General features: G+C 37.6%; 1 protein-coding gene across 18 annotated transcripts in view; it reads left to right on the plus strand.

Moving 5' to 3' along the window:
- The window catches only part of magi2a (membrane associated guanylate kinase, WW and PDZ domain containing 2a), a 685,460-nt gene extending 672,236 nt beyond the window's left edge, over positions 1–13,224 (plus strand). For 8 of the 18 annotated variants that reach the window (XM_072562631.1, XM_072562634.1, XM_072562640.1 and 5 more), the window contains one exon: positions 11,091–13,223. In XM_072562631.1, the coding sequence (XP_072418732.1) occupies positions 11,091–11,893 (803 nt within the window). In that variant the 3' untranslated portion in view covers positions 11,894–13,223. Of the gene's footprint in view, positions 1–623; positions 735–11,090 lie in introns of all 18 variants that reach the window. The other 10 variants (XM_072562648.1, XM_072562643.1, XM_072562649.1 and 7 more) reach the window with 4 other exon arrangements.
- The last annotated feature ends 1,356 nt before the right edge of the window (positions 13,225–14,580 follow it).

The raw sequence follows: 14,580 nt of genomic DNA on the forward strand, positions 1-14,580 counted from the left end.
TCAGATTCTAGAACAATGTGTTAGATTGGCCACCAGCTGCTAATCAAATTATGACAAAACTTTAACTTAAGAGGCTGCTGACTGACACTGAAACAGTGTTGTGTAACTGTTTGAATTTTAGCACAGCAACTTGATTGCAAGGTCTATAAATTACAGCTCACAGAGCACAATTGACAAAAAACATATTGCCCTCTTTTTGTCAGTCAACAGAATTTTGCTAATCAAACTAGTTTTTCCCTTCTTATAGTAAGACTTGGATTAGCATGCTTCAAAACAATGGTACAAGAAGGAGTCAAAATTTAAATTATTTGAAATGTCATTATATTGTTAAATGTTAAATAATGTTGATAACTGGTTGCCAATTGACATAAAAGCACTTCGGTTACAAACGTACATAGCTTTAAAAAAGTTACAGCTAGTTACTAAGACTCATTCAACTTTTTAATGTCTTTCTAATCACTTAACTTCTTGCATGATTTACTATCTTAATGTTTATTTTAACTTAATTCTTTGCTGTTTTAAATTTTTGAATTTACTATACTAAACAGCTAACTAGATAACATCGTGCTAACATTGTGTTAATATCTGCCACTGGTTCTGTTAATTCTAATGATTGGTCCTAGGCTGTTCCTCCCCTTCCTTTAGGAATGGTACCTTCCAGTCTCTCCATGTGCATGAAAAGTGACAAGCATGGGTCCCCATATTTCTTCCTATTGGGCCACCCTAAAGACACGGTTTGTAATTCTGCATGTGTATTCTTCAAACTTTAGATAAAATAATAATAAATTTACATGTTTTATAGTTGAAAAATTATACTAACACATGTACGTGATGTCAAAGTTATCAGTGACTGTAGTCCAAAGTTCAATAATTAAAATTAAATAGTATCTGCTACTTTTCTTACTGTATTTTATAAATTTAATTACTTAAATGTCTTAGAGTGGTTAACTATTCTAAGCATTATCAAATGCCTATCTTTCTCTGATGTACAAAATAATATACATCTCCACTTTATCTTCCTTGAAGTCCTTGACAATAATTTGAAATTAAAGTTATGCTTTGAAACAAAGTTCAAAACTACATTAAAAAGAAGTCACGTTCCCTTAATATCAACCTGACAATGTGTCTCCACTTTTGAGAGTTGCCAGGTTTTGTCAAAAAATTTATATTCCAGAAATCAAATAGCTGTTATCCCAAGCTACTTAGATCTGGTGATCACTCTGCAAGATTCTGGAGATTCCTGTTGAATGTAAGACAAAATGCTGTGGTAGCATGTCTGTTTTTCAGCAATGTTCAAGTTGTGTATTACCAATCGTACATTAATATTCTTGTTGCATCCATACCGCTGTTTATGAAACTTGGAATCTATATGGTTTGCTAATTATTCTCTCAAAATAATTTGCCACCATCATAGATCTATGCGTATGACCCCCAGGACATGTTGTCCCTTCACATACTTCAGAACTATGTCATTAGGTCTGTATAGCCAGTTTCTGTTCCTTCTGCAAAATGTATTACCTCACATTCAACTATGGTAAATCCCATCTGCCATTTGCCTATCCATTTCACTAGCCTACCTATGCCCTGTAGCAATTGTTTGGTTTCATCTTCACTATTTGGAAGCATGGGATGATGTTTGGGATTCATTCTGAATTCCAATATCCACGTCATTTATATATGTCAAAAAAAAGGCCATTGGCATGCACCATACCGACTATCATGAATTGCAGTTTTCTGATCATAAGCCAATTTTTTTTATCCAAGTTGATGCTGACTCTCTTATTTCATAAGCCTCAATTTTGTTCACCAACATTTTATGATGCACTTCGTCAAATGCTTTCTTAAAATCTATTTTGACAATATCCAGAGCAATCCCTTCATCTGCAGTCCCTTCTTTAAATATATAAGTAGCAAAAAGGAAGAATGATTTGGGCTGATTATAAACCAAAAAGAAGATCATCTTTTGGAGGTATTGGGCTTAGCTCAGATACTAAGCATTTTATATTTGACTTTGGTAAAATCAAGGATGCTGATAATGTCAAAGTAACTGAGATGGTAGAGAAAATCAGTTGGACAAAAACAGAGGAGTTACTTGAACATTCACAGTCCCCAAGGTAGAAATGTTCCCTTGTCTAAATGGGATGCATTCAGGTTGCTGAGGAAAGTGAGAGTGGAAATTGAAAGACTCCAGCCACAGCTGTCCACTTTAAATTAGCAAGGAGGATCAACCTGTCTCTCCTCAGGACTTGGGACAATAGTTGATCAAGGCAGAAGTAATCTACCAAACAGAAATGGAGCAAGATTAAATTTTATCTTGTATGATGGCAGTTTTCTTTATGGAATGGCTTATTTAAGAAACAAAATATTGTCTGGGAGTCCTCACTTAAAGTTGGGGATACATTCCTGGAAGTTGCAACTTTACGTGGATCATGGTTTCCCATAGGAGTTAATATTAAAGTCAGAGTTGGGTATCTGAGGATAATTTTTTGCCTAGAAAAGGCATGGGTAAAACTGTGCTTTCCTAGCCAAGAACATGCAAAACCAAAGGAATCACTTTTAATATGGCTGAAACACTGCATAAATTTAAATTAGACAACACTCATCATTTTCTCTTCAGCAGCCCCTCTGGGATTATTTGCTGCTACTCCAGTTGATGGGTGCTAAGATGATTGATAAGTTCAACATACAATCTATAGACTCTGTCATGTTTGGACAGGTTTTGCTTGCAATGTCAGTATCTTCCTGCATTAGTGCCTTCCCAAATGGACCTTCTCTCATTTTGGTTAGTCACAATGAGTTGTTGAAGGTGTTTGAATTTCTAGAAATGTTTGAAGACATCAATACAATATTTCATCAGTGGTGGCTTGGAGTAATCCAGAGCTTCAGTACTGGCATCTTGGCTTTGGACAAGACTTTGCTATTGAGATTCTTTGGGAGGTATTGTTGGTTTTGAATTGAGGCAGCATCAAGCGACAAGGCATTGATAGAGTGAATGGGGCGAAGGGTTAGGATCACCAATATTTTACTCTTTGTAACAGTCAATGGTGTTATTGATTCTTCTGTTCCCTCTGGTATTGTGCTGTCTGTTCAGGGTATTCTCCAATCCCCAACTCCAATTCCTTCCATTTTCCAATACCCCTCGATTCCATTACTGATTAAACATCTATGTTTGCCTTCAGTGTACTTAAAAATGCAGTCTTTACAGTCATCATCAGTACAGAATTCACAGATTCATTAGCCTCTTCGAAAAGAGCTTTCTCCTCATCTCTCTGTCTTAAATGGGCAACACCTTACTGTGAGATTATACTGTCTGGTCCTAAATTGTCCCATAAGGAGAAACGATGTCTCAACATCTGCCCTATTAAACTTTCAGAATCTTAGATTTTTCATTCTTCTGTAAAGTACAGGCTGTAGTGAGTTCAGGTACTACTAACTCAATGTCTCCTCATAAGAACATCCCTCCATAGCTGGGATCAACTTAGTGAGCCTACTCTGAACAGTTTTCATTACCAGCTTTCTGCCATTTTTCTCCTTTAAATTATGTACAGCTACTCTATTCTCAAAGTACATAACCTCACATTGCTGCACATCGTATTACATCTGCCAAGTTTTTGCCAATTCAGCTAAGCTGTCTATATCCCTGTGTAGACTCTTTTTGTCATCCTCACCACTTGCACTCCCACCTATTTTTGTGTTGTCTGTAAACTTGCTGATAGTACCACTCACTTCTGTCTTTGAAGGCACATACGTTGTATGTAACTGTGGCCCCAACACTGAATGCTGTTGTACTCCATTAGTTACAGATTGCCGTCCCGAGAATGCTCCCCTTACCCAACTTTCTGTCATCTTACTAGAATCATCGAGTCATAGACTCCTAACAAGGCAGACAGGTGCTATTCAACCTATTGAGTATGCTCTGCCCCTCCAAAAACCATCCCACCAGACCCACTTTATCCCTGTAACCCCACATAGGGGCTTGCCCCATGACTAAATCGTATAGTCTGTAAGGCCTTGGATACTATGGGGCAGTTTTTAGCATGGCCAATCACCCAACCTGCACATCTTTGGATTGTGGGAAGAAACCAGAGCACCTGGTGGTAACCCACACAGAGACAGGGAGAGCATGCAAACTCAACACAGACAGTCATGTGAGGCTGGAATGAAATTCCTTCCTTCAGAAGGGTGAGGGGAGATCTAACTGAAACTTACAGAATACTGAACAGCCTTTACAGAGTGGAAGTTGGGAAGATGTTTCCATTGGTAAGAGAGACTTGGACCCAAAGGGACAGCCTTATCGTAAAGGGAAGACTTTTTAGACAGAGATAAGGAGAAACTTCTTCAGAATCTATGGAATTCACTGCCACAGAAGGCTGTGGAGGCCAGGTCTTTGATCAAGGGTTATGGGGAGAAAGCAGGAAAATGGGGTTGAGAAATTTACCAGTCATGATTGATGGTGGAGCAGATTCAATGGGCTGAATGGCCTAATTCTTGCTCCGATGTCTTATGGTCAAATCTGGGTCGCTGCCATTGTGACTCAGCAGTGTTAACCACTGTGTTACCGTGTTAGCTAATTCTTATCACGTTAATATACTATCTTAGTGAGTCATAGAGTTATTGAGATGTACAGCATGGTCCAACTCGTCATGCTGACCAGATATCCTAAAGATATCCTTAAGTGTTGTAATTGTACCTGCCTCCACCACTTCCTCTGCCATCTCATTCCATACATGCACCACTCTCTATGTGAAAAAGTTGCTAGTTAGATATCTTTTAAATCTTGCCCCTCTCATCTTAAACCTATGTCCTCTGGTTTTGGACTCTCCCACTCCTGGAAAAAGAATATGTCTATTCACCCTTTCCATGTCCCTCATGATTTTATAAACTTCTGTAAGGTCACCCCCTCAGCCTCTGAAACTACAGGGAAAATAGCCCCAGTATATTCAGCTTCTCATTATAGTTCAAACCCTCCAACTTTGGCAACACCCTTGTAAATCTTTTCAGAATCCTTCCTTTAACAGTATCCTTCCTGTATCAGGGGGACGAGTATTCCAATAATGGCCTAACCAGTGTCCTGTATAGCCACAACAAGATCTCCCAACTCCCATACTCAATGCACTGACCAATAAAGGCAAGCATACCAAACGTCATCTTCACTATCCTATCTACCTGTGACTCTGCTTTCAAGGAATTATGAACCCACACTCCAAGGTCCCTTTGTTCAGCAACACTCTCCAGGACCTTACCTTTAAGTGTATAAATCCTGCCCTGAGTTGCCTTTCCAAAATGCAGCACCTCACATTTATATAAATTAAGCTCCATCTGCCAATCTTCAGCCCATTGTCCCAAATGATTACGATCACATTGTTCTCAGGTAAACTTCTTCACTGTCCACTGCACCTCCAATTTGGTGTCATCTGCAAACTCACTAACCATACCTCATATGTTCAGATCCTGCGTGGCATCTTATTAAACACCTTTGGAAATCCAAATTAATTGCATCTAATGGTTCTGCTTTATCTATCCTGCTTGTTAATGCCATCAAAAATTCTCATAAATTTATCAGGCATGATTTCCCCGTCTTTAAACCATGCTGATTCAATTTGATTATATTATGTATTTCTCTGCTATTACATATTTTAGAATAGATTTCCTGATGACACATTTTAAGCTAACCAATTTATAGTTACCTTTTTTTTGTATCCCTCCTTTTTTAAATAAGGTTTTTGCATTGCCAGCTTTTCAAACCTTCTATGAGTTGTCCATAATCAAAGGTTTCTTAGGTGATTACTACCAGTTCATCTGCTATTTTAGTAATTAAGTTTTTTGGTATTTTAGGGCACAACCCATAGGTCCAAGTGACCTATTGATCTTTAGCCCCATTAGTTTCCCTTGTACTTTTTCACCAGTGATATATGTTCTGTTTATCTCCTCTCTCTTCTCCCATGCCTCCTCATCCTTTTATCTTTGATTATTTAATGTATTTGGGATGCTGTTAGTGTCTTCTACCTCGAAGATTTGCGCAAAGGATTTAGTCAACTTCTTTGCCTTTTCCTGGTTCCCTGTTATTACTTCCCCAGTCTCATTCTCTAAGAACCCTATATTTACTTTGGCCTTCTTATCCTTTTTATATATTCAAAGACGTTCTTATCTGTTATCATATTTCTTGCTAGTTTACTCTCAACCTTTATTTTCTCCCTCGTTATGATATGTTTGGTCGTCTTTTAATGGTTTTTTAAAAAAAAATTCACCTCTAACTATTAACCTTTGCCACTTTATATGTTTTTCTTTAAATTTTATACTGTCCTTAACTTCCTTAGTTAACCATGAATGGTTTATTCCCTTTGTAGAATCCTTCTTCCTCACTAGAATATGTAATGAACTATTTTCTTAAATGTTTGCCACTATCAATTGTCTTTTCTGCTCATCCACTTTCCCAGTCCACTACATCCAATTCTGCCATTGTTTCATCATAATTATTCCTGCCTTGGTTCAGCATAGATGCATCCAATATTTCCCACTCTCAAACTGAATACTAAATTCTGCATGTGTGGTCACTGTTCTCTTGAAGATCTTTCACTCTGAGATCATTTATTGAACCCACTTCATTATACATACCAGATCAAGAAGTTGGATCGACAATATATTGTTCCAGGAAACTATCCTGAATACGCTATCTGAATTCTTTCTTATGGCTACATCTACCAATTTTATTTTCCAAAGCTACTTGAAGATTAAAGTCACCCATGATTAATGTTCAAGCATTTTATATGTCCTCATTGTCTCCTGATTTACTGTCTGTCCTACGATATACTGTTAGATATCAGTGTTGTCTTCCCGGAGTTATTTTTTGAATCCGACATCTTCGAATCCAAGATTGTTTCTTGTTCCATCAAGTAATAACAAAACTAGCCTCAGTCTTTTTCCTCTGCCCATCATTTTGAAAAGTCATATACCCCTAAATATTTTGTTCCCAACTGTGATCTTGTAACCAGATCTCTATGGCTATATGATCATTTCCATTGACCTCTTTTTATGCTGATAATTCATTTCCGTTCTGAATACTATGTGCATTTTTCCTTTTACCATTTTTCCCCCCTTTGACCTTATTTGCTTTTATTTTTATGTTTGTAAACACCGTCCCTTCCTATTGCATCCCAGGTATTATTAGGCAAGTAGCTGCACTGCAGTTCTGTCATATCCCTTTACTTTGTAAGTCTACATATCTCCTCTCTCTATGACATCGTCACAGGAAGTGATGCTGACTGCACTCAATCAAGTATTAATAATTTCAGACTGATATACAATATGTCACTAGGCAGGGCATGTAGTAAAAAATGTAGTCTTTAGAATAACTTGATTTAAGGGGAAGTGTCATTATCTGTCAGCCAAGTTTACAACAAGACCAAGGAATCAGTACAATAAAAATGTATTATGGACATGATCCACAATAAATCTAGGTGACAAAGGTCTGTTTCACAAGTCAAAGAATATCTTGAGGGAAGTTCAGAAACAGATGATAATAGCTGAGTCAACGGCAGAGTCCACAAGAGCAGAACCTGGAGAGGTGAGTTGCACAGGAAAAAGATGGAAAGATCAAGTCCAAGTGGTGCGATGGGTGGGAAGTCAGAGAGAAAATCATGGGATTGCAGCCCATAAGGTTACAGCAACAAGTGCTTGATGGGCCCCTCAGCAGATGGATTGGAGCCAGGGTAGTTAAAAAGGTGGTGAGGAAAGTATTTCAAGAATTAAGATTTAATAAGTCAACTGTAAGAGTAAGGAGAGATCAAAGGAGGGAAAAAAGATCAAAGTCAGCAAAATTTAAGTATTTACTTTTAAAAATTAGTTATTGTATTTGGTTGATATTACAATATTAAACTGGAGGTGATATTGAATTATCCTTATTGTATTAATAGTATTTGTTTAGCATTGATGTATATGGATTGAAAGAGCACACAAACTGGGTAACCCAGAGAGACTGTTTCTGTAGTTTTAGTGCAAGACTATGGACTAAAATAATTATTTCAAACTCGTGTGGTGTGCACTCCTTGCTGGCCCCGATTTTGAATTGGCTAGCATTAAACTTGAAATTCTGACTCTATCATTAGTTTTAAAATTTAACAAAACTGCAGCCATTAGATTAAGTAAACATATGTGTAAATAAATGATCAGGAGTAGTGATTACACACATTTTCGATACATAGGACCATTATCTATGACTCTATGCTAGCTGAAGGAATGCACCTTTAAATACAAAAACTGTGAAAAGACTGTAGATTAGGAACGGATGCATTTTTAACATTGTTTCTAATTTTGCAGTTAATAAAAAGCTGCTATATCATTTTGTTTTAATTTGTACAAAATAGAAACAAAAACCAACAATCCTTTGACTATTGAATACAGTGTAATGTATAGGAAATTAGAGCTTTTAAATTGTGGTGCATTTTCCCTTACTTTGCCTGTCATTAACTGTTTCAAAGAAAGCTGGCAATTCATGAAATTCTTCTTGTTCCTACATAAGCATTCTTGCATGTGTTGATGTATATTTTGTTCCACAAATCCACTCGACACAAGTTTCAGTACAATGGTAGATGCTTTATTATTGGACAGCTGGCAAGAGATTCTAAATGTCCCTAAAAGTAGTCGTGCATCTACTTTTCCACGAATCTCTGCCCTGCACACAAAGACAGTATTTTTTTATAGGGATTAAACAAAAGGTTAATCAGTCACATGGTCAATTGTCATTACATAGTTTAAGATAGGTAATTATGAATTTACAAAACCCAATGAATGTTGAAGTCCTGTGATAATTTGTGAATGGATTACAGGGACTGGTTATCGTATTCTTCTTTATCATGTGTTGATAGGAAGAGATTAAAACAGAAGGGTTTTGCCTGTTCTCAATGGGCGATTCACATACCTATGCTAATATGGAGGGGAAGTAAGACAATGGGAGCAGGTGGCAGGTGGCCAAGGCTATCAATCTTGTCTGGGAAGGGCAATTACCTTTGTCTGAGGCTACAGGGGAATCCACATGTGTGGCTCCACTAGGCTCCTCTTCTGGGATACAGTCAGCCTCCCTCCTACTGAGATGTTCTGTCTATATTGTAAGCGGACAGACTTCCAATTGATACTGCAGTGAGTCTTTTTGGTAGTGGAATGTTTGACCCTTGAGTGTCCAATGTGCCTTGAAGAAGTAAAACATGGAATTGATTCCTTGTGGCTTTCTAACTTCCTCACATATCCCTTGCTACTTCAGGACATTCCATACTAAATATTAAAATTATAGTTGAAGTTGACAATAACTATACATTTATATTTGAACTTTTATTTAATTACACCCTTTTCATATATCCCTCAATTATTGGAAAATTTGAGGCAATTTAAACTTGTAAGATTACATATTAAAAATTGTAAAGTAAATGCATAACTCAAAAAAAGAACATAAGTAATAATCAGTAATTTGATATTTGGCCAGATTTAGCCCAGGGAAACGAGAGAGAAAATAGCTGGGGCCTTAACAAATATCATTGCAGCATTTTTGAACATGGGGGAAGTCCTGGAGGACTGGAGAATTGCTACTATTGTCCCCTTGTTTAAGAAAGGTAGCAGGGATAATCCAAGTAATCATAGACCGGTGAGCCTGACATCAGTGGTAGGGAAGCTGATGGAGAAGATACTGCGGGATAGGGTCTGTTCCCATTTGGAAGAAAATGGGCTTATCAGAGGTAGGCAACATGTCTTACCAACTTAATAGAATTCATTGAGGAAGTGACAAAATTGATTGATGAGGGAAGGGCTGTAGATGTCCAATACGTGGACTTCAGTAAGGCATGTGATAAGATTCCCCATGGTAGGCTGATGGAGAAGGTGAAGTCACATGGGGTCCAGAGTGTACTAGCTAGATGGATAGAGAACTGGCTGGGCAACAGGAGACAGAGAGTAGTAGTGGAAGGGAGTTTCTCAAAATGGAGACCTGTGACCAGTGGTGTTCCACAGGGATCTGTGCTGGGACCACTGTTGTTTGTGATATACATAAATGATTTGGAGGAAGAAATAAGTGGTCTGATTAGCAAGTTTGCAAATGACACTAAGATTGGTGGAGTACCAGATAGTGAAGGAGACTCTCAGAGAATACAGCAGAATATAGATAGATTGGAGAGTTGGAGGGAGAAGTAGCAGATGGGGTTCAATCCGGGCAAATGTGAGGTGATGCATTTTGAAAGATCAAGAGGGAACTTTACAGTAAATGGAAAAGTCCTGGGGAAAATTGATGTACAGAGAAATTCAGGTCCATTGTTCCTTGAAGGTGGCAACGCAGGTCAATAGCGTGGTCAAGAAGGCATGCGGCAAGCTTTCCTTCATCGGACAGGGTATTGAGTACAAGAGTTGGCAGATTATGTTACAGCTGTACAAGACTTTGGTTCAGCCACATTTGGAATACTGCGTACAGTTCTGGTCACCTCATTACCAAAAGGATTTGGATGCTTTGGAGAGGGTGCAGTGGAGGTTCACTAGAATGTTACCTGTTATTAAAAGTGCTAGCTATGAAGAGAGGTTGAGTAGATTAGGATTATTTTCATTAGAAAGACAGAGGTTGAAGGGAGACCTGAGGTCTACAAAATCATGAGAAGTATAGACAGGGTGGATAGCAAGAAGCTTTTTTCCCCAGAGTGAGGGACTCAATTACAAAGGGTCATGAGTTCAAAGTGAGAGGGGAAAAATTTAGGGGAGATATACATGGAAAGTTCTTTATGCCGAGGGTGGTGGGTGCCTGGAATACATTGCCAGCAGAGATGGTAGAGGTGGGCAAGATAGCATCATTTAAGGTGTATCTAGACAGGTACATGAATGGGTAGGGGGCAAAGGGGTACAGACCCTTAGAAATTAGGCGACAGGTTTAGATAGAAGATCTGGATCGGCGCAGGTTTGCAAGGCCGAAGGACCTCTTCCTGCTCTGTAATTTTCTTTGTTCTTTGTTCTTTTCTTTACTCATGGGATAGGAACTTGAAGGCAACCCCAGAATTTATTTTCCATCCCTAATTATCTTCTATAAATCCTATACTGACTTCTTAAAATTATTGTTTTAACAGACAACCACAGCCGGAATGCTTCCTCTGCAGGCTCCCCAGGCCTGTCGGAAATTACCATAATTCCTGATGATCTGATACCACCACCATCATCATCGCATTCTGCCCCAACCTATGATTCCATTCACCAGCTAGCCCCAGGGACATTATGGGACATCAAGAAAGAAAATGATATCGTGAGAAGGGAGCACTCTGCAAATCACTATGGGAGGAGCAGAAGAGACAGATCAGAGAGCCCAGGAAAAGTGGAAAAGTTGAAGCAGCATCGAAGCTCGAAGAAGAATCTTTCAAGGCTCTCTAAGGAAAATAGTAAAAAAACATATGGTGGCAGGACCACCTCTGAAAACAGGACAACTGGGAGGAAATATTTTACAGACACTAAAACAGGGGAGGGCAAGTTTTATGAATCAAACAATGAGAAACATAAACGCGGTAGATCCATGTCTCCAGCTTCCCGAAGGGGAAGGTCTCCTGGAATAAAAATGGATCATAAAGTTGCCGATATCACTGAGAGAAAATTGCTAAAAACACAGAAACACAGGATGAAATCAGCAGATTTTGGCTTACGAACTGATACTGGTGATGTTAATAACTTCCATGAAAATGCCTTAGAACAGGTCATCAAGGACCTTAAACGAGATCTCAGTAAGATCTCCAGTGAGGAGCATACACGTTCAAATCTTGCTATTCAAAGTAACAACACTATAACCCGAAAATCAACTGTTTCACCTGGGCCATGGAAAATTCCTGGTTCTGATAAGTATCCCAGTATAATGAAATCTGGTGCTGCCACCATGGATAAATGAAATAATAATATATTATTCTCCCAATTGTCAGATAGATGCCGGACATTCAGCATTTCCCCTTATCACGTTATTTATCTAACTTAATTTGAACAGTTACTCAGCCTTATAAACTGGAAGCATTTGCATTAACAATATAGTGAGAATAATATTCAATGGAGCAATGATATGTTTGGTCATAAAAGACTTTAAAGAAAGCAACCAGCAGTATTTTAAACCTTCTGTAAACTGATGTTTACCACTATGCTATGGGGACAGTGACAACATCTGTGAGCCAAACCAATGAACTGTACGGAGCAGTGCAGTATGATTATTTTGGTAACAACATCAGAGAACAAGAATAATATTGGTGCTTTTGTTGAAAACAATGTTTAAAGTATGAAGGATTTACTTCATCTGTATGCTGCGGTCATATCTGTTGTATCAGTAATCTTTGTACTAGTGGGAACATCAGTTGTTAGAGTCTGGCCTTAAGTAAAACTGCACTGAAGAGTAAGGCACCGAAAAATTGGAAGTCTATGTAAAGCTGAATTTTTGTAAATATTCACTTAATAGGACAAAGGCCTAGCCCAGGGGTTAAAGTTGTTTTCTATAATACTGGAGCCTCATCAGTAGGAATAACAAGTGAACATATTTAATTTAAATTTCATCTTGTATCAAAGCAACCCAATTTTTAGGTCCACATCAGTGAACCAAGCACAATAATAGTGTCATAGTAATAATGCAGTTGATTTTCATATTGAAGTTTACTTATGGTGAACGTGAGCACAGTTCACCTACTTTATCCTCTGGCCTAGCCATAATCTGATTTCTGCCATTAATGGTATAGTAAAATCAGGTTTTGGGAAATGCTTCTGTATTGTAGTGCACGTACCTGTATTACCCCCTGATTTTAGGTTTATGGAAAAGTGGGATTATGATTGCAGAAGCAGACTACATTTTGCACAGCTCACAGCTCTTACTTGTGCAGTAATTGCTGTATGCTATCTGTAATCAAATGATCTATGAACATGACATGTCACTTACCCTTTGGATAAATATTACTGTGTAGTGTTAGTTGTGAATTTACCTTGTACAGTATCTCTATAAATATGATTCCATGTATTATTAGTCACAAAGACTGTAAGTGAGCAACTATTTTTATGAAATGCACCACTACGGATAAATTAACTTTTACAGAAAACTTGTTTATGATATTCTATCTGAAACACTGTCAAATAAAGTACATACTCTGAAACAATGTTGTCCTGAGTGCTTCAACATTTTCCAGCTCAGGCAAAAAAAATCAACCTTAAATGTACGTGCATAAAGCTATCAAAAGATGCACATTCTTTGCTTATATGATACAAGTCAGCATTTTTTGTGTGCCTATGAAATTAACCTTTTTATATTCTATCAATACCTTTTATTCAAAATCTGTAATAATGGTGTTTTACATTTGGTTTGAGATACCAGAATGTTGCTTTTGTCAAAAGTCTCTCTAATCTATTGGAACAGAGTTTTTAAGAATGTTTTATGAAGGTGCTCAACTCCTTTCATGGGTTTTGTCAGGACAGCGCCAAAATATGCCCAACAAAAGGTTAGTTGAAAATATCATTTCAGCTGACAATGTAGCCTTGTTACCTTGCAAATTGTAAGGGTAGTTGGCCATTGCCTGATGTTGAGACATGTTACAGTAGTCTAAAAAAAATGCATCAAGTAACTAAAGTAGTGTGACTTTAAAAAGGACAATCCTAAGTTTTTACTTAAAAGTTGATGTTTTAAATTACATAAATTTCAGTCTTCAGATTTTAATCCATAAATTGTGAGCAATGTATCAAAGAAGTCTACAAATAATTGTTAGAGAAAGATAAATCTTCAACTATTCATTGTTCCCTGACTTGTAGTCTCATTCTCTGTGTACTTCGGAAGAACTACCACAAATCATTTAAATCATTCTAGAGTACAGCCAAACTACTTCAATAATCAGTTCAACTGAATTCTTAATCACAGACTTATAACAGAAAGTGCTGGTGGAAACCAAGTATCTCACTTCACAGAGAGAGAAGTATAGTAGGTAAGTCATACCTAGGTCATCACATCACCTGGCAATAGTGGTATTGCTAAATGCATAGGAATTTATACACATTTACCACTCAGCTACTAGAGTCTCACAACTCAAAGGGAGAAGAATTATTTTAAAAGGGTAATGAAAAATAAAAAAAATCAAAACATGAAGTAAGATTGCTGGAAGAAATTGGAAGTTATTTGTAAGAGTTGCAGATAGAAGAGTTGGTAGAAGCTTTGCATCTGAGTCAATAGGTTCCAAGCTCAAGTCCCACGCAAGGGCATGATATCCAAACTGACAATCCATTGAAGTATTGATAGAATGTTGCATTGTTAACAGCTGAGACATTAAGCTGAGCCTGTCAGCCTGCTCAGGCAGATGTAAAAGATTCTGAGCAAAATCCCTGAATCAATACCACAAAAAAAATGAGTTGACCATTTTCACGTTGCTGTTTCTGAGAGTTTACTATGCACAAATTGGCCACTACATTTTCTAAAATAGTGACTGTGCTTCAAAAGAAATTAATTGGTTGTAAAGCATTGGTTGTAAATGCTTGAGACATCCAGTGGTTGTGATAAGCGATAAAAATGCAAGCCTTTTCAATAAAGAATTGTAAAAGACTACACTCAACATCATCTGTAGA

The sequence above is a fragment of the Chiloscyllium punctatum genome, chromosome 44, assembly GCF_047496795.1.
Source record: "Chiloscyllium punctatum isolate Juve2018m chromosome 44, sChiPun1.3, whole genome shotgun sequence".
NCBI classification, from domain to species: domain Eukaryota; kingdom Metazoa; phylum Chordata; class Chondrichthyes; order Orectolobiformes; family Hemiscylliidae; genus Chiloscyllium; species Chiloscyllium punctatum.